The following is a 24,743-nucleotide window of genomic DNA, read 5'->3' on the forward strand; positions in this document are numbered from 1 at the left end:
GGAATATTCTCTGGGGAAGGAAGTGACAACCCACTCCAGTATTCTTGCCTGGGAAATCCATGGTCAGAAGGACCTGGCAGGCTGCAGTCCATGGAGTCACAGAGTCGGACGTGACTAAGCACACAGAAGATTTGAAAGGAACCTGAATCACCAGGAGATGGTCTTGCCAGAATATGGGGGAAGATCATTCCCAAAGCGGCAAATTGATGCAAACGGGTCATGGCAATAGCTTATCTTGTCTGAGGAAGATAAAGGTGGCCAGGGCAACGCTGACAAGTTGAGAAGGATCATTTGTGTTGAGAGAGCTGTGCAGAGGCCTGGTTATGTAAGGGCTGTAGGCTATTGTAGGAGTTTGGATGTTATTGTAAGGAAGGAGACCATTGCAAATGTTTTATTGAATTCCTGCTGTCCAGTTATAGCTCATGCATCTCTTGCAAATAGAATTCAAATGGTTGAAGTTTGCTGGAAGCAGTAGTGAAGCATGCGGTGGCCAGCTGGCTGTTCTGATTGTTTCTCCTCCAGTCTCCAGGGGAATACAGATGAGGCCCTGTACCTCAGGAGTCTGCCTCATGCATCAGAGCCCTGGCACTGGGTGCCTGCACACACCCTGGGTTAGTTGTTTCTCCGGGTGAACAGGATTGAGCCAGCGGAAATTTCTAACAGCTGCTTCTAAAATATACCCTCTGGTGCCAAGTCAGATGATGTTCTTGATTGATTTCCTTCCGATTCTTAAGAAGTACAGCATGTAAAGTGTCTAACTCAGAAATTCTAACCACGAAATTCCAGCGAGAAATTCATTCCTTACCGTCACTGTTTTATTCTCTTTTCTAACTCAGACTCCCCTTTGTATTTACTCTGGCCATAAGCCATCATTCCCATTAGCCTCATTTTTCCCCACCTTACATAAATGTAATTTATCATTGCCAAACCCTTTCATTTTAATGTATCCTGTTTATTGGCAGAAACCAGCACTGCATGGTGACTAATGAGATAAATGTGAGTGTGAACAGTATTCTTCTATAAAGTGCTCCTTTCAGGTTGAGGGGTCTAGATTAGCTTTTTTCAAATACCATTTTCAGTATAAAGTCAGCGTTAAAGCAAAAGAGAAAAATCAAAAGGAAACAAGTTGTATATTAGTTTCTAAGGTCATTTATTAGTGTGGTGAAGTAACAACTTTGTACTGAATATTTTAGGGCTTATAATTTGGGGTATCTCAATGTAAATTCATCATCTTTATAGAAAGCAGACAAGGAAATTATTGAAAGCATATATTCTCTTAAAGTATGTCCTTTTTTGGATATAGAATGACACTTTCTTTAAAGAGAATTTTTTAAAAAACAAAAATATATTTTATATAACAAGTATAAGGATGATAGATATTTTGTTTAGGTTAGCAAGAAATGCTACACAAATATTAATCTCAGAATCATATATTTTGAACAGTTTTTTCAACTGAGAAATGCCTGGCTAGAAGGATGCATGTGTTTGGCTGTTCCCATGATAGCATCTCTATAAAATGGATCATTTCTCTCTACCTTGAAGGGAAAAAAAATGAGTATGTTCTCCTGGCATGAGACAGATATGAAGAATGGCATAGCCTTACTACCATTTCACATCTTTACGGCTATCAAATAGCATGAGAAAATAAAGAATAGCAGGACTTCAGGCTTTGACCCCATCTGCAGTCATCGGCTCATTACCAATCCAGACTTGGGTCCCCTCGCCTAAAACATAGTAAATTCCTTCCACTGACACCGGGTTGTAGTGAAGGACAGTTCAGCATTTGTTGCAGAGCATCAAACAAGGAGTCCAGGCAGGTAATGCTCAAAAGGCCCAGACCCTCCGATGGCTTTCAGGGACAGGTTTTTAAAGGTAGAATGAGGGAGGTGGGTTGCAGGATGTGTGATCAGCTTGTGTACAGTCTTCTGATTGGTTGGTGAGATCAAGAGCCGATGTCATCAACCTTCTGGTTCCAGCCTGTCTGGGATTATGTATTTGTGGTCAGTCTGCAGTTTACTTCTTCCAGCTGGTAAGCATGTCAGTATCTACAAAACAGCTCAGGGATATGGCTTGAGGTATTATCTATGACATGAATTGAGCAAACTCCAGGAGATAGTGGAGGACAGAGGAGCCTGGCATGCTGCAGTCCATGGGGTCACAAAGAGTCAGGCATGGCTTAGTAACTGAATAACAACAAATTATCTATAGTCCTCAAGAAGGAACTAAAGACCCTTGACTTTATTTAATGGCTAAAGTAATATTTTGCCTTTCCTGACTGCCTTTTTTCTGCATTTTCTCACTTCTCTGATTAAATTTATTCTTTGGAACTCAGGGGAGGCCTTGGGGGCCTTTTTTTACAAGCAAGAGGCAGGTGGAGGGTGTGGGGGTAGGTATTTGTCCCAGGAGGATGACGTAAGGTCCTGCTCAGTTACAGGCGCTTGTCTTCTGTCCCCATCTTTTTCTTCCCACAGAGTCTTTGACTCATAACACACTATTTCCCATTCCTTGTTTAGACAGTAAATGGTATACCCCAGTTTGAAATGGAAAATTTTGGTACTGTTGATGAGAAGCTGTGCAAGCTATCTTAAATCAACAAGAGTATGAACTTCATAAAATCTGAGAGCAAGCAAGAGAGAGAATATCAATTAAAATACAGATAATGCCTTTGTCCTTCAATTGCTTCACTTTATAAAGCTGCAGATTTTAGAGTTATTCTGTTTTAATTAACTGGAAACATTCCAGATGCATAGTGAACTCTTCTATAGCAGTTTTATATTTGCTTTCCATCCAATCTTCAGCTGAAATCCATTTTTTATACCTTGAGATACATCCACATTTCTGTTTTGCTAAGACTAGCTGTAAACTAAATGTGTATATCCAGTTTATTTCTATTTTCAATAGGTTATGGAGATTTCAGAGCTGTATATTTTGTTTTATATGAGAAGTGATTCTTCAGTAGCAGGAGAAAACAACTAAATCTACAAAGAATTTGAATTTGTTTATAATGCTTAAAAGTGTACTAAGTTTCTTTCCTATATCTGACATAGGTAAAGGATCTATGTTTACAAAATTAAAGTTATACTCTAGGTGTCATATTCTTTCAGTGTATGAAACTAAAGGAACTGCAGGATACTTGTGTTTGACACACGCTTCACCCCCACCAAGTATCAGGGACAGGAATGAATTCAGTAAGTGACTTTTTCTCTGGAAGAGAAGCTAGGTTTACAGTGTTTAAGGGGGAGGGGATGGGAGGTAAAGTTGTGGGGGGAGTATTTTCCAACATAGAGAACTGGTGTTGATGTTGAGTAGCTCAGTCGTGTCTGACTCTTTGTGACCCCATGGACTGCAGCACACCTGGCTTCCCTGTCCTTCACCATCTCCAGGAATTTGCTCAGACCCATGTCCATTGAGTCAGTGAGGCCATCTAACCATCTCATCCTCTGTTGGCCACTTTTCCTCTTGCCTTCAATCTTTCCCAGCATCAGGGTCTTTTCTAATGAGTCAGCTCCTTACATCAGGTGGCCAAAGTATTGGAGCTTCAGCTTCAGCAACTGTCCTTCTAATGAATATTCAGGATTGATTTCCTTAAGGATTAACAGAGAAAAAAGAATAAGTAAAAGTCCTGAAGGGTTGAGGAGAAATAATAAAGCATCTGGAGGCTGGAATTCAGGAGGAAGAAAGGCATGAAAGAAATGGATGAACAGAATCAATATGCCCTCCTTTACCTCCTGTACCATCAACTGTTCCTCACTTCTTTCAACCCAGCTTCACTCAGGACACACTCCAGCCCTATTTCCATGTGCTGAAAGCATGGACAGTAAATCCCCTACATAGGAGCCTTCAGGTTGTGAACTTTCAAAGATGTGAATGCGGGTTTGCATGCCCAGTCACGTAAGTTGGTCCATGTGTCTGGCGTACACTGTCACGTGAGTGCGTCCTCTGCAAGTGGTTTTGCTTCTGTGCACTTACTGTGCAGTGCTACTGTAGTACATACAGTACCTTGTTGCAAGCCCAAGCTGTCTGGAACAAGTGTAAAAGCAGCACTATTGTAGTTGGTACTACCATACTTTTCAAGGTACTGTACTGAAGATTAAAAATGTTTTCTTTATTTTTTGTTTTTGTTTTTTTATGTATTATTTGTGTAAAACATATTATAAACCTATTACAGTACAGTATAATATAGCCGATTATGTTTATTGGGTATCTAGGCTAACTTTGTTGAACACGTCAACAAATTGAACTTACAAACGAGCTCTTGGAATGGAGCATGTTCACATGTAGGGGAATTACTGTGATTAGGACCCATCCCATCTCAGATTTGTCTTCCTGCAGGAAGCTTTCAGGGATAGCCTCAGCTGGAATTGCTTGGTGTCTTCTTTGAAACTCTTTGAGAGTCTGTGTTTTCTTTTATTTTGTTTTAACTGTAGGTTATTTACGTGCTGATGTATACATGAGGGCAACCACGTTAGTTCACCGCTGTGCTTGGTACATAACAAGTACTGTAAAAGGGCTTTCCAGGTGGAGCTAGTGGTAAAGAACCTGCCTGCCAATGCAGGAGGTATAAGAGATAGTCCCCTGGAGGAGGATATGGCAACCCACTCCAGTATTCTTGCCAGGAGAATCCCATGGACAGAGGAGCCTGGTGGGCTGCAGTCCATGGGATCACAGAGAGTCAGACACACCTGAAGCAACTTAGCACGCATGCACAGTACTGTAAAAATACTTGAATTGGAAATCCAGTTAATTGCAATGTATTGGTCTTTGGGTGGGGTATTATCATTTTATTGAGTTTATTCCAGGATCCAGTCTACTTCATTTTATATTCAGAAAATTCTGGGCCGTTTGAAGGGTACAGATGCTGACTCTGTTGGAGACTTCTCTAAAGAAAATTTATCAGTGTAGCCAAGGTTCATAAATTTCACATGAGACAAGATCAGACAAAGTTGAAATTACAGTGGCGCTTTTGAGAGCAACATCCCTCTTCTTTATTTGAAAAACGCTATAATTCTATTAAACTTTGCCACTGTTACTTTCTGAAAATATGATAGAGCCGCCAATATATTTATGCATATAATCTCATTTAATTATCTGGCCTATATTTATCTCTATGTGAATTAAGACTAATTCATTTACCCTTGGGAAGTTGTAATTATGTCTAATATTTATTTTATTATTACTTGAAAGGAATTTTAATTCAATTTTTAGGTGAGGGTAACAAAGGGGATTAGAATGATTTGACTATGAGTTTTCACATTTTTGTGATAAGTCCTTCTTTAAATAGTTTATCCAGGATGAATAGATGTTCTGGCTGACAAATAGCAGCAGATAAAATCATCTTCAAAAAGCAACATTTGAAGAAAATTATCTCTCTGCAAGCTAAGAGAAGCTATTGTTTTCACCAAAGCAAAGGGAAGATCAAAGTACCTTGTGTTCAGAATTTCCTTTGGAATAAAAAAGAGCTGCAAGTGTCCAAGAAAAAATAAACACACCCTGAAGAATCAGTTAGGGAAATATACTTTGTGAGGAAAAACTGTCCCTGCTTGTGGAAGCAAGATTGATTCTTATTTTTAACTCTGCTGACTTTTCTACCAGAGCACAAGGACAATCAGTCTTTAAAAAATACATTCAAAGCAGCCTCGTCAAGCTCTCTCAGTGAATTTTTTTCCTATTGCTTTTGTTCAGTTCCTTTTTGCTGACATTTCAGAGTTCTTTTCTTTGGTGGATGGACCATGGAAGGGGAGTGAATCATTCTAAATGATTATTTCAAAAGAATCATATCCCTTCTTTCAAAAGAGGGGATAAGAAAATCACCTTATCCCTTCACCAGTGAGGAAATTTAGCTCAGACCCAGAGCTTTTGATTGAAAAGACATAATTGTAACTCGGAAAAATTAATATGGATGTATTGAAAGTCATAATTTATGTGAAGAGTCAGGGTATTCTGTTTGTAAATTGGCTGTCTAGTTACACAGACCACCCAACTTCAACTGAGGACAATGTTCCATCTTATATAGATTCAAGTGTGTGAAGTTTTCCCAGTCATTCAGGAAGAAAATCAAATACGTCTTTGCTTGGCTTCTGGTAACTTCAGTCAGAAGGACTCTAATTTCAGTTGCTTTGGCCAATTTCTTCCCATCTTTCTTGCATGCTAAGTCGCTTCAGTTGTGTCCGACTCTTTGCGACCCCATGGATTGTAGCCCACCAAGCTCCTTTGTCTATGAGATTCTCCAGGCAAGAATACTGGAGTAGGTTGCCATGCCCTCCTCCAGGGGATCTTCCCGAACCAGAGACTGAACCCACATCTCTTACTGTCCTGCATTGGCAGGTGGGTTCTTTACCGCTAGTCCACCTGGGAATCCCTTGGAATATTTCAAAATCTGTCCTTCCTGAGAGGTCTTCTCACCTTCCTGAGGTTAGTCTTTTCCCTTATTTTCCCATTATAAGCTTCTGTTTTGACATTTTTACATCAAATTTTAAATTCTTTTTATGCATATCTGTTTCTGCTTTTCATCTTGTCTTTCTCTCTTTGGTTTACCCATTGCTGATAAGGTACTTATTAATGGACAATTAATGAATGCTTATGTATCTATCAATGTCCAAAATTTGGGGCAACCAAACCATGATACAGAACATAACTGAGCAGCCTGGGGGTACTAGTGAGGACAAAGTAGGGGTGAGAATGAGACTAGAGGTGGAAAGACTGATTAAGAATCTATTAAAATAGTTCAGACAAGTGGAAATAAGAACTCTACATAGATGATAAAAATGGAGATGGATAGGAAGGTATAGATTTTAGAAATATTTGAGAAATGGAGGGAAAAAAATCTTTTCCACCAGAAACATGATTTGTTGAGAGGGAGACAGAGACATGCTGGATTGGGTGCCTGCATTGTTCTCTGATACAAAAGAAAGCATAGAGGTCGTGCATGCTGCTGCTCCTGCTGCTAAGTCGCTTCAGTCATGTCCGACTCTGTGCGACCCCATAGACAGCAGCCCACCGGGCTCTCCAGTCCCTGGGATTCTCCAGGCAAGAATTCTGGAATGGGTTGCCATTTCCTCCTCCAATGCATGATAGTGAAAAGTGAAAGTGAAGTCGCTCAGTCGTGTCCGACTTGTAGCGACCCCATAGACGGCAGCCCACCAGGCTCCTCCATCCATGGGATTTTCCAGGCAAGAGTACTGGAGTGGAGTGCCACTGCCTTCTCTGAGAGGTCATGCATAGTAAAAGCCAAAATAATGCATGAAATTTCCCAGGTGGTAGCACCTCACATCCAGAGAGGGCCAGTGAATTGCTCAAATGCAGGTACCTGGCAATGTTGCAGCCAGGACTCAAGCTAGGTATTTCCAGCTCTACAGCACACACTTAAGCACTCCACTGCTTCTCTGAAGTAGGAAATGATCCCAGTATTAATGTGTTTGGCTTGGGGACGTGCTTTAATGCAACTTTAATCACTAACAATGAAAGAGTTAAGGACAACACAAATATGGAAAACCTTCTTGAAAAATTGGGAATTTCAAAGGGCAAGGAAGCATTTGGATTTGTTTTGTTTTCTCTGAAAAGGGGTAGCTTCATAAGTGTAGAAGCAGAAAAGAAGCTATGACAAAGACCAGAGCAGAAGACAAAGGCAAAAGGAGCTGAAATAGTTAGAGTCTTATTGTTACTTGTATATGAAAGAAATGATCTCTGGATGATTTCTGACTGTGAATTAAACTCACTAACATGTTTTTGTCTTCATAATGAATGCACCTCATACACATTGTCAAGAAAGGGGAATTCATCTGCGTACATTTTAAATCATCAGCATGCATTATGTCATTATCTTTGCATCAAATTCCAAAATAAAGTATTGAATTATTAGATATATAATTTTATATTATATTAGATATATTATATAATAATTATCTAATATATACTATCATATTAGATATAATAATATAACATTAGATATAATAATTTAATTTTAGGTATAATTTAATTATATAATGATGATACTAGAATTAAATGCAAAATATTTAAAGAACAAAACTGAACTTCTTTCAAGTCTGTTATATTAAGACGTGTTCATTATGCAGAATTTAAAACCTATATTTCTGTTCCATTCATAGCAGTTATGTAATAAATTAAAAGTTTCTTAGAGGTGCTTCTGTTGATATAAACTTTGAACTTCATCTTGATACTTGAGAAATCAGTGAAATCTGATATACACCAAATATACTCAGAAAACACAATGAGAGCTCATAGATGAACAAATATCTTCCTAGTCTGAAGGGGAAGCATCTTTAATAGATCTAATATGATGCTCATTGCATTTCTTATGAGCTAAATAAGAAAAGATAGTAATATGCTTAATAGACCAAGTGACATATAGTTCATGGGAAAATTTTTTTTCAGAAAAAGATAGGAATACCAGACCACCTGACCTGCCTCTTGAGAAACTTGTATGCAGGTCAGGAAGCAACAGTTAGAACTGGACATGGAACAACAGACTGGTTCCAAATAGGAAAAGGAGTCCATCAAGGCTGTATATTGTCACCCTGCTTATTTAACTTATATGCAGAGTACATCATGAGAAATGCTGGGCTGGAGGAAGCACAAGCTGGAATCAAGATTGCCGGGAGAAATATCAATAATCTCAGATACGCAGATGACACCACCCTTCTGGCAGAAAGTGAAGAAGAATTAAAGAGCTTCTTGATGAAAGGGAAAGAGGAGAGTGAAAAAGTTGGCTTAAAGCTCAATATTCAGAAAACTAAGATCATGGCATCCAGTCCCATCACTTCATGGCAAATAAAAGGGGAAACAGTGAGAGATTTTTTTTGGGGGGGGGGCTCCAAAATCACTGCAGATGGTGACTGCATCCATGAAATTAAAAGACACTTATTCCTTGGAAGGAAAGTTATGGCCAACCTAGACAGCATATTAAAAAACAGAGACATTACTTTGCCAACAAAGGTCCGTCTAGTCAAGGCTATGGTTTTTCCAGTGGTCATGTATGGATGTGAGAGTTGGACTGTGAAGAAAGCTGAGCACCAAAGAATTGATGCTTTTGAACTGTGGTGTTGGAGAAGACTCTTGAGGGTCCCTTGGACTGCAAGGAGATCCAACCAGTCCATCCTTAAGGAGATCAGTCCTGAGTGTTCATTGGAAGGACGGATGTTGAAGCTGAAACTCCAATACTTTGGCCACCTGATGTGAAGAACTGACTCATTTGAAAAGACCCTGATGCTGGGAAAGATTGAGGGCAGGAGGAGAAGGGGATGAAAGAGGATGAGACGGTTGGATGGCATCACCAACTCAATGGACATGAGTTTGGGTAAACTCCAGGAGTTGGTGATGGACAGGGAGGCCTGGCGTGCTGTGGTCCATGGGGTCACAAAGTGTTGGACATGATTGAGCGACTGAACTGAACTTAGACTTTCTACAGTCTAAGTAGAAATAAGATATAATGAGAAAAACCAGAAGGTGAATGATCTGGAGTTGCCTGCTGTAGTAATATACTGGAGGAGGGAAAGTTGGTCAAACTTGGATTCCAGTCCCCACTCTTGCACTGATTGTCTGTATGACTTGGGGCAAGTTCTCAGTATCTCTGAGCCTTGATCTCCTTTTCATCCAGTGGAGCTAGCAATGCTTCATAAGCTGACTTGAGTATGAGGTTGAGAGGAGATTTACATCATCCTCAGGATTTGCAGAGAAAGCAATGGCAACCCACTGCAGTACTCTTGCCTGGAAAATCCCTTGAATGGAGGAGCCTGGTAGGCTGCAGTCCATGGGGTTGCTAAGAGTTGGACATGACTGAGCGACTTCACTTTCACTTTTCACTTTCATGCATTGGAGAAGGAAATGGCAACCCACTCCAGTGTTCTTGCCTGGAGAATCCCAGGGACGGGGGAGCCTGGTGGGCTGCCGTCTATGGGGTTGCACAGAGTCGGACACGACTGAAGCGACTTAGCAGCAGTAGCAGCAGCAGCAGGATTTGCCTAGTGTAAGGAGTAGCTGGGGCTTCCCTGATAGCTCAGTTGGTGAAGAATACACCTGCAATATTGGAGACTCCGGTTTGATTCCTGGTTCGGGAAGATCCGCTGGAGAAGGGATAGGCTACCCACTCCAGTATTCCTTGGCTTCCCCTGTGACTCAGCTGGTAAAGAATCTGCCTGCAGCGTGGGAGACCTGGGTTCAATCCCTGGGTTGGGAAGATCCCCTGGAGAAGGGAATGGCTGCTGCTGCTGCTGCTGCTAAGTCACTTCAGTTGTGTCCGACTCTGTGTGACCCCAGAGACGGCAGCCCACCAGGCTCCCCCGTCCCTGGGATTCTCCAGGCAAGAACACTGGAGTGGGTTGCCATTTCCTTCTCCAGTGCATGAAAGTGAAAAGTGAAAGTGAAGTCGCTCAGTCGTGTCCAACTCTAGCGACCCCATGGACTGCAGCCTACCAGGCTCCTCTGTCCATGGGATTTGCCAGGCAAGAGTACTGGAATGGGTTGCCATTGCCTTCTCAGAGGGAATGGCTACCCACTCCTATATTCTGACCTGGAGAATTCCATGGACTGCAAGTCCATGAGGTTGCAACGAGTCAGACACAACTGCGTGATTCTCACTTTCACTTCACTTTCAAGGAATAGCTCCTCACAAGGCATCGTATCTGCAGGTTTATTTCATGGAAGATGGGTTTTGTGAGTTTCCTACAGAACAACTTACTTGAAGAATACAGTTATAATCATGGGCTTCCCAAGGGACTCGGTGTTGGAGCAGGTGACCTCACTGCCTTGTGGGGAAGACAGAGGCAATCTTCATAAAATAGTTCTGCAGGATGGAATTGGGCAGGCTTTATCTCCAGTATTCTTGGGCTTCCCTTGTGGCTCAGCTGGTAAAGAATCCTCCTGCAATTCGGGAGACCTGGGTTAGATCCCTGGATTGGGAAGATCCCCTGGAGAAGGGAAAGGCTACCCACTCCTGTATTCTGCCCTGGAGAATTCCATGACTGTATAGTCCACAGGGTGGCAAAGAGTCAGACATGACTGAGCAACTTTCACTTTCACTATTTGTGCACAGAGATACTTCTGAGAATAACTTAGATACTGTCTTTGATTTCACACCAGAAAAACTGTTAAAGATAGAGACAATAGTGGAAAACTATCTAGAAGGATGCACAGCCCCAGTTTTGTGTCCAGGCCTGAATTTAGTCCCAAGACAGAAACGATGATTGCCCTACTGTGCTACGAACAAAGTAGAAGTAGGCTTCCAGGTGCCTCCAAAGACAGTATTAGAAGTGGTAGCTTTTTATCTAGTTTGTGATTAAAAGCTAAATGGAAGGCGTCACATGCAGCTCTGCTCTGCTACACCTTGAATGCCACCAGATTTGGGGGGCAGTTAATAAGGGTCATTTTTGTTATTCTGCAATCAAAATTAAAGTTATGAGTGAAGTAGTGATTTATCGTATTCAACATCTAAAGAATTGAACAAACACTGCATATACCAATATTTAAAGTCTTTGATGTGTGAGATGAATGGTAACTAATGGTAACTAATTTCTTGTTTGGTTACTAATCTAGGTTGGGGTGATAGCATAGCTTACAGGGGAAAATCCATCTTTAAAATCTTTCTATGCTTGTTTTAATAACTCAAAACCCTTCCAATGGGCTTCCCTGATAGCTCAGTGGTAAAGAATCCACCTACCAATGCATTCGATGTGCGTTTGATCCTTAGGTTGGAAGGATCCCCTGGTAGAGAAAATGGTAACCCACTGGTTGCCGGAACAATCCCATGGACCGAGGAGCCTGGCAGGCTACAGTTTGTGGGGTCACAGAGAGTTGGACATGACTGAGCAATTGGGCACGAGTACAAGGCATCTCATAGAAGAAAACCAGTCTCATGGAGCTATGTTGACAGGGAGGGAAGATTTTAAAGTAACTTCTTAAGAAAATTCAATAAAATTGTATTGCCATTAATAAATTAAGGATACTTCTACCCATTTGATTTCTCTAATTTATTTAATTATATTAAACCATCAACTTTGGTCAGTAAAAATAAATTCACTGGCATTACTAGGGAGAATGGGGTGAGTAGTGAGGTGGATGGAGTCAGCTGAGGGGAGTTGTTCAGAGATTTGGAAGGATTACCAGGTTAGGCTTCTTGGCAGAAAATTTTGACTGGAAGAGGAAGGATATTATTGGACAATGCCTAAAAGATACATGGAATCAATGAGGGCATATTTACTTTTTAATTGGAATGCACTTGCTCAAATTTATAGTTCTTTGGAGAAAGGACTCAGTAGTGGATGAGATGATTTCTTGTTTATCCATGCTAATTCTCACTTTTCCTTAAGTATGTACTTAGTGATTCACTTAACAAATACTTATTGAGCAGCTGCTTTGGCTAAGGCAACATTCTAGATGCAAGGCTTACAGAGGTAACATGACTTGGATCATGTTTTGTTTCAAAGAGTTCTTTAAAACTTAACCTGTAATCTGTTCATCTGAGGAATGAAATTACAAAAAAAAAAAGAAAGAGTCCTGGGGGATCTTCAGTTTCTTAATGTATTTTCATTAGCAGAATTCAGAAATAGTGAGAGCTTCAGGTGGGCTCCTGCAGACCCAGGTACCAGGCTGGTCCCTGTGGTCTACTTGCTGACCCAGGCAGCAGACCTGCATGCTGAAGATTCCCTTCGATGGCCCTTGCAGAATTTCTGTGTGGACTGACTAGTGAAAAGTTTTCCCAGCTGAAGCCAGTCAGTGAAGATAGGAAGAGCTGCCTCTTCCTTCAAATGCACGGATGCCAACGCAAGACCACAAGGATCATGAATAATCTAGGAAATATGTCATCACCAAAGGGAAAAAAGAAAAAAAAAAATCTTCAATAACTGACTCTAAAGAAATGGACATCTGTAAATGTCCTGACAAAGAATTTAGAACGATCCTCAGAGAAGTATAGTGAAATGTAAGAAAGCATGGTCAACCAAATTAGGAAAACAGTGAATGAAGAAAATTAGATGTCCAGCAAAGCAATAGAAACCATTTAAAAAACTTAAACAGAAATTCTTGAGTTGAGGAATATGTTGATTGAACTGCCAAATTTAATAGAGAACTTCAACAGATTCAACCAAGCAAAAGCAAAAAAAAAAAAAAAAAGAATCAGTGAACTTGAAGACAGAGTGTTTTAAATTATCCAGTCAGAGGAACAAAAAGAAAAAGAAAAACTAAAAAAAGCTTATGTCAATTATGGGATACCATCAAGAGAAACAACCGACTCACTACTGGAGTCCCAGAAAGAGAAGAGAGGGAGAAAGGGACAGACGCCTTTTTAAAGAAATAATATCTAAGAAATTCCTAAATCTGGGTGGAAATTTGGACATCCAAGTTCCTGAGTTTATAGGTCTCCAAAGAGTTTCAACCCTGAAAGTTCTTCTCCAAGACACATTATAATAAAGTTGTGTAAAATCAAAGGCAGAATTTTGAAAACTGAAAAGAAAAAAAAAATTGCTCACGTACAGTAATAGAGAACAAACCTTCCACGAGGCTGTCAGCAGATGTCTTAGCAGAAACCTCACAGCCAGGACAGAGTGGGATAAACCTGGAGGCCGTTGTGCTCACTGAAATAAGCCACAGAAGGATACTATGTGGTCTCACTTCTATGTGGAATCTGGGGGGAAAAAATGAAGATGTTGAACTCATAGAAGCAGAAAAGAAAAGGGAGGAAGGGAAAATAGGACGACGTTGGTCAGAGGGTACAAATTTGTGGTTATGGAAGATAAATGCATCTAGAGAGCTTATGTGCAGGCATGTTGTATATACTTAATAATACTGTATTGAACCCTGAAATTATGCTTAGAGTGGAGTCCAGGAGATTTTACATACACAAAAAATGTTAACTAGGTGAGGTTATTAAATATATTATATATTAATTAGCTTGACTCTGGTCATTTCACTGTGTATATTTATATGAGATCACCATAGCATTTACCTTAAATATGTACAATTTTTATTTAAAAATTTTAAAATGTTCAGATAAGATCAGTCGCTCAGTCATGTCCGACTCTTTGCGACCCCATGAATCGCAGCACGCTACGCCTCCCTGTCCATCACCAACTCCCGGAGTTCACTCAGACTCACGTCCATTGAATCAGTGATGCCATCCAGCCATCTCATCCTCTGTCATCCCCTTCTCCTCCTGCCCCCAATCCCTCCCAGCATCAGAGTCTTTTCCAGTGAGTCAACTCTTCGCATGAGATGGCCAAAGTACTGGAGTTTCAGCTTTAGCATCATTCCTTCCAAAAGAAATCCCAGGGCTGCTCTCCTTCAGAATGGACTGGTTGGATCTCCTGGCAGTCCAAGGGACTCTCAAGAGTCTTCTCCAACACCACAGTTCAAAAGCATCAATTCTTCGGCGCTCAGCCTTCTTCACAGTCCAACTCTCACATCCATACATGGCCACAGGAAAAACCATAGCCTTGACTAGATGAACCTTTGTTGGCAAAGTAATGTCTCTGCTTTTGAATATGCTATCTACATTGGTTATAACTTTCCTTCCAAGGAGTAAGCGTCTTTTAATTTCATGGCTGCAGTCACCATCTGCAGTGATTTTGGAGCCCCCAAAAATAAAGTCTGACACTGTTTCCACTGTTTCCCCATCTATTTCCCATGAAGTGATGGGACCAGATGCCATGATCTTCGTTTTCTGAATGTTTAAGCCAACTTTTTCACTCTCCTCTTTCACTTGCATCAAGAGGCTTTTGAGTTCCTCTTCACTTTCTGCCAGAAGGGTGGTGTCATCTGCATATCTGAGGTTATTGATATTTCTCCCGGCAATCTTGATTCCAGCTTGTGCTTCTTCCAGTCCAGCGTTTCTCATGATGTACTCTGCATATAGGTTAAATAAACAGGGTGACAATATACAGCCTTGACGAACTCCTTTTCCTATTTGGAACCAGTCTGTTGTTCCATGTCCAGTTGTAACTGTTGCTTCCTGACCTGCATACAGATTTCTCAAGAGGCAGATCAGGTGGTCTGGCATTCCCATCTCTTTCAGAATTTTCCACAGTTTATTGTGATCCACACAGTCACAGGCTTTGGCACAGTCAATAAAGCAGAAATAGATGTTTTTCTGGAACTCTTTTGCTTTTCCATGATCCAGCGGATGTTGGCAATTTGATCTCTGGTTCCTCTGCCTTTTCTAAAACCAGCTTGAACATCAGGAAGTTCACGGTTCACATATTGCTGAAGCCTGGCTTGGAGAATTTTGAGCATTACTTTACTAGTGTGTGAGATGAGTGCAATTGTGCGGTAGTTTGAGCATTAAGATGTTAAGTAATGAATAAAATGATAATGATAGCCATCAATAACATTGGGTGATGTGCTACGTGTCAGATGTTGTGCACTAAAGACCTTGTGTTTGTGTGCTTAGTTGCTCAGTCGTATCTGACTCTTTGCAACCCCATGGGCTGTAGCCCGCCAGACTCCTCTGTCCATGGGGTTCTCCTGGCGAGAACACTGGAGTGAGTTGCCAAGCCCTCCTCCAGGGCATCTTCCCAACCCAGGGATCGAACCTGGGTCTCCCGCATTGTGGATGAATTCTTTACCATCTGAGCTACCAGGGAAGCCCAGTTAAACAAAATCACCATTTTTTATAGGGTCTAGTGTATAAGCCGCTCCAGTGTTCTTGCCTAGAGTATCCCAGGGACGGCGGAGCCTGGTGGGCTGCTGTCTCTTGGGGTCGCACAGAGTCGGACACGACTGAAGCGACTTAGCAGCAGCAGCAGCAGCAGCAGCAGCAGCAGCAGTGTGTAAGTATAGAAGCCAAAAGTTAGGCTTTTAACATCTAAACATGATAGTACTTAATCATGTTTATTTTCATCTTTTCTTCTTTAAAACACTGAAGAAGAATTTGCTGTATCATTTCTGCTAGTCATTTGTAGGTAAAACAACACTCCTATGAGTCTTGCAAGAGATCTTATGAATATTTGTCTCTTAATCATCGTTTTCTCTCATCGAGGAGGAAATATTAAATACCCTTCCTCTCTATTTTTAAGTTCTGATGATTGTTAAATCCTATAAGTATTTGCTTCAGTGTTAATTGAGATGTAGCCTAATAGTTATAAACTTAAAAAGAATCCTTCCTACAAAGAATTCTTTTTCAAAAGTGCATAATAATTATTTTTAAATTAAGATATTTAATATATTTCCTTTTGTCTATCAGGTCACACATATTTTTAGTTGTTCAACTGTGTGTTTTAGATCTCTCATGAAATAAAACTCAATTCAATACTACATCAAGTATTATTACAGGCTATGAATCAGGCACTGTCTTTGATTATGGGACAGCAAACTATAACTTTAGGTGCTCTGTTTTTGACAAGCCAAGAGACAAATTTATCCAAGCAAATCCAGGTTTATCTCATTATTGAGGATTTCTCTTCATATAACTTTAGGTAAAACCTGTTTCAGAGAAGTCAGAGCTAATGCTTATGGTTACTCAAGGTGGGTGGGATGAAGGTGCAAATCACCATTCTCCTACCTACTTATTTAGCATGTATTCTTTGCCCATATGTGGGCACAGGTTGAACCTATCTGGTGATTTTCATTTATACAAGAGATCAGTATCTTTTGATGTGATTTTCTGTGGATTTTCCCCCTTTAATTTAAGTGCTATGATAGTCAAAGGCAGTTTAACAATAGTACTTATGAAACAGTCACACCTATAGTCAACTGCTGTACCATTGTAATAATGGCATGTCTATGACTAATATCTATAATTGACCAAACACTGTTATAACTCCTTTTTGAAATGCAGAGTAAATGCTAAAATCCCAAAACTACATGATCCAGGTTAGAATATTTAGAGATAGGACATGATATTAGAATTATATATGAGTCTGGCCAAGTGAGAAATTTCCATAAATTATTATAAATACAGAAATGATCTCATAAGCACTGATGTAAAGAACAGACAAGAATCTAGCAGAGACCTGAGTGGAATACTGTAGTTGTTCCTCCTTACTTATAAAACACCAGTGACTCTTGTGCCTTAATTACCTCTTAGAAACTGGTTGTCTTCCAGCATGCCCAGAAAAAGGGAGACGAACAGCCAGAGAGCTTGCCAAATACCAGTCACTTTTGTCATTGATTTAACCTCTGTGTCTCTCCTATCAGACTTTTGCATGGTCTCTCTTTATGTAAAAGCCTGACCATTCCTGGAGCATCAGCTTGACCCTATAGAGCTGTGATCCTAATATGTTACTTATTTGAAAAATCATTTTTCTAACTTGTTAGTATATTAACTTGCATGAGTCTGAATTAATCTTGATGTTCCCCACACGCATTTTCTTTCTTTCATGGCAGATGTCAATTCCCTGTGTCCCAGACTTCCCTGGCTGTCCAGTGGTTAAGACTCCCAATGCAGGGAGGCATGGGACTGATCCCTGGTCAGGGAAGTAAAATCCCACATGCTGCAAAAAAAAAAAAAAAAAACTAAACTAGTCTTTTCACTTCTAGGGTCTCAAATTTCCCTAAATTGTCATAGCTGATGGGTCGTGTACTTCTTTCTATTTATTCTTTTTAAAAAAATAATTTTATTGTTGCTGTTGTTCAGTTGCTAAGTCATGTCCAGCTTTTTGCAACCCCATGGACTGCAGCAATCCAGGCTTCCCTGTCCTTCACCATCTCTCAGAGCTTGCTCAAACTCATGTTCATCGAGTCAGTGATGCCATCCAACCATCTCATCCTCTGTCCTCCGCTTCTCCTGCCCTCAGTCTTTCCCAGCGTCAGGGTCATTTCCATTGAGTCGGCCCTTCACATTGGGTAGCCAAAGTATTGGAGCTTCAGCTTCAGCAATTTTATTATTTTTTTAATTGGAGGATTTCCCATTTATTCTTACTTTTTCACTGGTAACAAAGTTTTCCCTGTGTAGTGCTTCTCTACTGCTTAACAAATTAATTATATCTTAGTTTGGTATTTCATTTCCTCTCACTATGAATCCAGCCCAGTTGCCCAATACTCAGTCTCTCTGCCTTACATGAACCTGCTGTCTGGCAAAGTTGGCTCCACCCATTTCTCTTTCTCTTCTAATTGTTCATAGTGTTGCCTCTACTTGAAATTCTGTTTTTCCATTTTGGCCTGTCCTGAATCCCATCCATCCATCCAAGTCCAACTCATGTACCATATTCTTATGGAGCCTTCCTTCTTCCTCATGTGTGTGTATTTCAGTATCTTTCTGTAAGTTTTTAACCTACGTATCATTTCCTGGACTACATTCTAGATACCTCTGTATTTGTCCTTGCTGTTAGATTGTATGAGATACTTTCCCAAGATTCATTTCATTTTAGTTATTTAATTTTGATATATTTATACTGCATTTATTGTAACATGACATCCCCTCTTTCCTTGGTATTTTATTCTCTAGGGACTAAATAGAAAATATTATCATACTGCATTTATTTTGTAAGGCAAGGTTCATTTACAAAGTTGCAACAAGGAAACCTGATGCATGCCTGCATGAAAGGAAACTTACTGTTCATCCTATGTAAAGTAGCAGGCGTGTTTTCAAAACCGTCTTAATAAGATTTGCTTATTGAGACAAAGAGCCATGACTTCATTCTTACTAACCTCAAAAGCATATTAAATTACAGTCAATTTTGGCATTAATCCAGTTTTACCATTAACTCTCTCATAAATTTTGATTAAGGGGTATTGCCAGACTTTTGTAATTAAGGGAAGTGCATTAGAAATGTATTTCATGTTGGAAATTTGTCATGTTCTGAAAAATACTGAAGTTCTATGAATACCTGTAAACCTTAGGGATGGTAAAATTCATGGCTGAACAATCATTTTTCTGAACAGAGAGTACCCAAAGTTAGTTACAGGCTCAAATCTAAATTTTTATTTTAAGAAATAATTGATTGAATTAAAATATTTCTTGGCTGTGTAAATTTCATAGGAGTCAGGAAGAAGCTGTATTTCATGGTTACCTTCTCTCAGTGTCATCAGCCCATAGATATATTTTATAATAATTTGCCACTTTCTGTAATTATGGATTAATGAATATTAACTACTCACACAAGTCTGGATCAGTAAATATATTTAGCTCTGAATTTGTCATAAGCTTTTATCTTCTAAAAGCATTTTGAAGGGTGTGATTATATCATGAGATGCTTTATCTATTTTCATTTTGCTCTATAGCATTTGGCTTCCCTGGTGGCTCAGACGGTAAAGAATCCACCTGCAATGCAGGAGACCTGGGTTCGATCCCTGGGTTGGGGAAGATCCCCTGGAGGAGGGCATGGCAACCCACTGCAGTATTCTTGCCTGGGAAATCCCATGGACAGAGGAGCCTGGAGGGCTACAGGCCATGGGGTCCCAAAGAATCGAATAGGACTGAGTGACTAAGCACAGCACTATAGCATTTAGAAAAAGTGAGATTCTCTCAGAATAAAGTTTTACTTGATGTGGGCATTTATACATTTTAAATCTATAAAATGTTTTATTCTGTTTTTCTATTAGCTTGCTTCATCAAATATGTGGGGTTTTTTCTTTAAGCATTTTGTCCCAGTGAAAATTTGTAGATTTCTGCCACGTCAGTTCAAGTGACTATAGCAGGATTAGATCTACGTGATCCTCCTCTTCACTGGCTGAATCAGTGACAACTTTTTTTTTTTTTTTAAGGACTGTCTCTTTTAGAAAGTAGGGAGAGTGCTCAGTGTGGCCAGCTGTGTATCACTTTTCTAGAGTGAGTTTTCCACTTAGTGTATTAAAATAGTTGTGACCATATTGCATCCTGGTGACAAAAAAGAACAAGTATATCTTGGAAGAGAATTTTACTTCTCATCTGAACATAACTTAGTGGCTGAAAGAATCCAGCTAAGTAATCTGTTTAAAATTAGTGTTTGGAGAATTATTTTCATAATCTGTCACTTGCATAATAAATTAAAACCAGATCATGTTTTTCAACAGTCATGAGAAAATATCTTTCTTCAACTTTTATAATAATATTAATTACTGCATCAGTGAGCACTTATTCTGTGCTGTGTCCCCTCCTAAGTATTTTATTTGCATTAACTCACTTCATTTTCTTGGCTGCCTCATGAAGTATTATTAATATAAACTACTAAAATCTCCAAATTACAAAAGAGGAAATTGAGGCATATACAAATTAAATATCTCTCTAAGGCCGTATAAAAATAATAGAGGTGATGGTAGCTTTAATTGTTTTTTTCTGAATGGAAAACTTTCTTTTTTTGCAGTTCCACTCATGCTAGCATTCAGTACTTTGTTAATTCATTTGTCTTTAAAAGGAAATCAGTAAAACTTGCACGTCTTCATGCTTTTTAATTTTGCTAGCAATAAATGATCATTTATTCTTTGGATTCTTACAGGGCATTCTACTTGGACAAGTCAAATTCACCACCAAACTCTACATCTAAAGCTGCCTACATAGATAAGGTAAAAATAGAAGATTGCATTGACCCTATATTTTACCATTTACCTTTTATTTAATTTTGTTGGTGTTGTTCTTGAGCATGGTGTCAGTATAAAATTTATGAGCTCCAGTTCTGTTACCTCCATAATAAAATATTTTAGACTGTAGGTTATAATGACTGTGAATTATAGCCCATCTAAAAAGATTTCTTTCTATTAAACATGTTGAACTTTATGTTTATCGTTTTTTTTTTTTCCTGCAGCTCATGAGGCCTCTCAATGTTTTGGATGAACTTTATCGACTGGTGGCCTCATTTATCAGATCCAAGCGCACGGCCGCCTGTGTGAACACGGCTTGCAGCGCCTCCGGAGTTGGGCTGCTGTCAGTGTCCTCGGAGCTGTGCAGTAGGCTGGGGGCCTGCCACGTCATCATGTGCAACAGCGGCGTGCATCGGTACGTGACTCCCACCGTGCTGCATCTTTGCCTGCGTCTTCACTACACCTCGTTATGTTTGGACTTTCTTGTTTATTACATTTAGCTCTGTGAAATTATAGCTGGAAACATATTTGGAATAAGATTTCAGAGATTCGTTAATTCTTGCAGAGTAATTTCTGGCTTTAGTTCTATTTTCAGTGACTGTTTATTCATACAAAATGAATGCAATCCCACATTTATATCACTGTGGCCCAGAAGCTTATCATTCTTTATATATCTTAAGATTTATACTTTAGGTACAAAATTGTGCATCTGTTTTATGCACTCTAGGAACTTGCTTGGTAGGAGCTGGTGACTAGAATATTTTCTAGAAAAAAGGTTTTTTTACCTTTTCTTCAGTGGTTTGGGTCCTTGTTACTCAATTGTTGTGAGTTAGATGTTTTCTTGGGGTTACCGCTGCCTTCCTACTTCTGGCAAAATCACAGTCTAAAAGCCCACACGATATGCTCTTCCTGAAACTGTAAGGAGGAGTTTTAGATGGGTTCTATTCAGGTGGTTTATCTTATGCATCAGTGCTCTGTTTGGGAAGGCCAGTAGGTACATAAATTCCTACAGCTGTATCAGATTCAAGTCAGGTCCTTCTTCATAATCACTTATTCCTCTTCTGTCACATCTCAGTTTTCACAGAGAAATGAAACCATATAAGTGAAAATAATAGAACAGGATTTAGTCCTCATTGTAATCTGGTAGGCAGAGAGTCTTCTGTCGCCAGTCATAGTCTGTTCTTAGTATGAGGCCAGTTAGATTTTGAGAGAATAGTAGTTGTTGTTTATTCAAACTTACTTGGTACTTAATCCATGCAAAGGACTGCAGTTGGTGCTATTGGCTGGGTAACATCATAAATTGATGATGCTTATGGTACAGACATGAGGCATGAACAACAAACAATTATTAAAGTAAATAATAATGTGACAAAATAAGATAACAAAAATATAATAAAAATAACAAATGACTTAGACTACAAGAAAAAAATAAATGACCTAGGAGAGTTACAGCTAAAAAATAAGAATCAGAAGCAACATATATCTTGGAGATGGTTGGAACTTTCCCTGGAGAAGGTAGTGTTTGAACTGGGTTTTGATGGGTAGAGGTTTTGAAGAGGTAGATAGAAAAAGTTGATTCAAGTCAGTAGGTTTTCATCCGTGAAATTCCATTTGACTTGATATGCCTGAATTATGGATTTCAAGTCCTACACAGCATGTCCTTGCTTATGAAGTGTGGCAAGACTTTGTTTCTCTAAAAGGAGCAATTACACCTGTGTGAGTGACACAATAGACAGAATTGTCCCCTTTATTTTAATTGCTGAGTACTTTGTGCTCTATTGCAAGCTTACTCATGCCCACGCTCAGTCACTCAGTCATATCTGACTCTTTAAAACCCTTTGAACTGTAGCCTGCCAGGCTTCTCTGTCCATGGGATTCTCCAGGCAACACTACTGGAGTGAGTTGTCGTTTCCTCCTCCTGGAGATCTTCCCGAGCCAGGGATCGAACCCACCTCTCCTGCATCTGCTGGCAGATTCTTTACTACTAAATGACCTGGGAAGCATTGCAAGCTTACTAAGAGCTTAGATGAAATATCATTTGCAACTAAATGAGTTCAGCAGAGAAACGCTGTCTCCGATCAGTCATGTTCAATCGTTCTGTTCTCATTCATTCATCCATTTATTTACTTTCCATTCACTCAGTTAATATACATTGACACTAATTATGTGCCAACACTGTTCTAGTTTCTGGTATCAAGCATTGGGAAAAAAAAAAAAAAGGCAAAAACCTCCCTACTGTTATATAATGTAAATCAGGTGGGAGTGAAACAGATGACAAAGTAAATAAATGGTAACATGGTAGGTGACATAAATACAGAAAAGAACAGAAGTCAGAGAGGTGACAGGGGACAAGATGGGATGAGGGGATGTCATCTTCCAAGGAGGAAGTTCTGTTGGGTTGGAGACCTGTGTGAAATGCAAGAGTGAGTCATGCAGATATCTCAGAGAAAGTGCATTCGATTCTAGAGAGCAGAGTGCAAATGTGGGAGTCCGAGTGGGAGCCAGCATGATGTGTTCAAGGAACATAGAGGCCACTGTGGCCTTGACACTCGGTATGTCATCACCATGATTAATGTTCTTACTCTGCACTGGTGTAAGATCATAGTTATCTGAGGACTGTGACAACCAAGGGACATGTCAGGCTTCAAACTACAAGCATATTCTCCTATCTCCACATGAATTTACTGAAAGTTAATGCTTTTAAGTTTGCCATTTAATGCAGTTCCCTGGCGGTTCAGCGGTTAGGACTCTGTGCATCCATTGCAGGAGGCCTGGGTTCGATCCCTGGTTGGGGAACTAAGATCCTTCAAGCCTCATGGTATGGCCAAAAAATTTTTTCTAACTTCCAGAGTTTTTTAAACTCTAGAATTTTTTAATCCTAGAATCATGACCAAATTGTCCAAGTTACTCTCTCATATCTCCCATGAGCAGTTTTAGAGTTTGACGATTGATGAGTAGGAGAAATAGATCGGTGTTCTACAACCATTTTTTAATTACTGTATTCATTGATGGATGTGTTGGAATCACAAGTAACATTGAAATTTCAAAGTTTTTTGGCTTTCTCCATTTCTGCAGTTCGAAATAAATATAGCTTTAGTTAATTCATTTCAGAGAGATTTACTGAGATGTAGGCAAAAATGCCCCATCACAGATGCTGAAATTAAGGTTAAAACTATTTGAAAATAGTACTATTTTATTTTTCTGTTATGCAGAATAATATAGGCATTTAGTAATATCTTTAATCTTTCAGGTAAGGCTATGCTTACATTTTTCATGGTGATAAAATGTGTGCTGATTTATGTTATGCAAGAATCAGAAATCTTGCATAACTCTGTTACTAAAATACTTCTTCAGTAATTATAATTCAGAAAGCTAGGAAGGAACCCAAGTAGATCCATACCTACCCTAATTATTGAACATGGAGGTTTACCTTGAGGTTCTGACAAAGGGGAGAAATTCAAAATATGAATTAGAATAAATATTACAGACTATTTTTAGCATTTACTTTTAAAATTAAGATGGGAAGTGGTTAACAATATGGCATCCACATTAGATAATCAGTTTCCTGCCTTTTCTGATTTTATTCACCAAGAAAAAGGAATCTAAAATATTTTAAAGTATTGAGTTATAAGCCTGTATTTGATATTAAAGAGAAGAATGTGATTTTTCAGAATGAAAGGGCAGTTTTAATTAGCATTCATATCTAGATGTTTTAACGCCAACCTGAATTAGACGCCTGGATGGCATACCACAGAGAATGAAAGCTGGTTTTTGTTGTTGTTAAGTCACTAAGTTGTGTCCAACTCTCTTCAAACCCCTGGACTGTAGCCCGCCAGGCTCCACTGTCCTTGGGATTTCCCAGGCGAGAATACTGGAGTGGGTTTTCATTTCCTTCTCCAGGGGATCTTCTCAACTCAGAAATTAAACTGAGCCTCCTCCTTGGCAGGTGGATTTTTTGCCACTGAGCCACCAGGGAAGCCCTAATGCAAGAAGGAATAGAATTCAGGATGAATTATTAAAATCTTTTCATAGTGTTTGGTCCACCTTTGTTTTTATTAAATTCTCTTTCCCAGGGCAGTCCTTTGTGTGCATTACAATTCTACTGATGAACTTTCCTCCCTACACTCCTCAATCATTCACTTGTGTTAAATACCTCCATTGTTATTGAATATTGAAAGAAGATTGTCTTTTATTAAGATCAGGCTTTTTTTTTTTCCTTTTAAATTGTGTCTGTGATATTAAAAGCTAGTTTGATAAATGGAACTTTTCCAAAGTTTCCATTTCGTTTTCATCTCTTACTCCTT

The 24,743-nt window shown here is 39.5% G+C and overlaps 1 protein-coding gene across 1 annotated transcript in view; it reads left to right on the forward strand.

Annotated features, from left to right (window-relative positions):
• PREX2 (phosphatidylinositol-3,4,5-trisphosphate dependent Rac exchange factor 2) overlaps positions 1-24,743 on the forward strand; it is a 293,528-nt gene that overhangs the window by 234,268 nt on the left and 34,517 nt on the right. The window contains 2 exon segments of the mRNA NM_001192526.2: positions 20,358-20,424; positions 20,664-20,854. Coding sequence (NP_001179455.1) covers positions 20,358-20,424; positions 20,664-20,854 — 258 coding nt within the window.

Source organism: Bos taurus, chromosome 14, assembly GCF_002263795.3.
Source record: "Bos taurus isolate L1 Dominette 01449 registration number 42190680 breed Hereford chromosome 14, ARS-UCD2.0, whole genome shotgun sequence".
Classification (NCBI taxonomy): Eukaryota; Metazoa; Chordata; class Mammalia; order Artiodactyla; family Bovidae; genus Bos; species Bos taurus.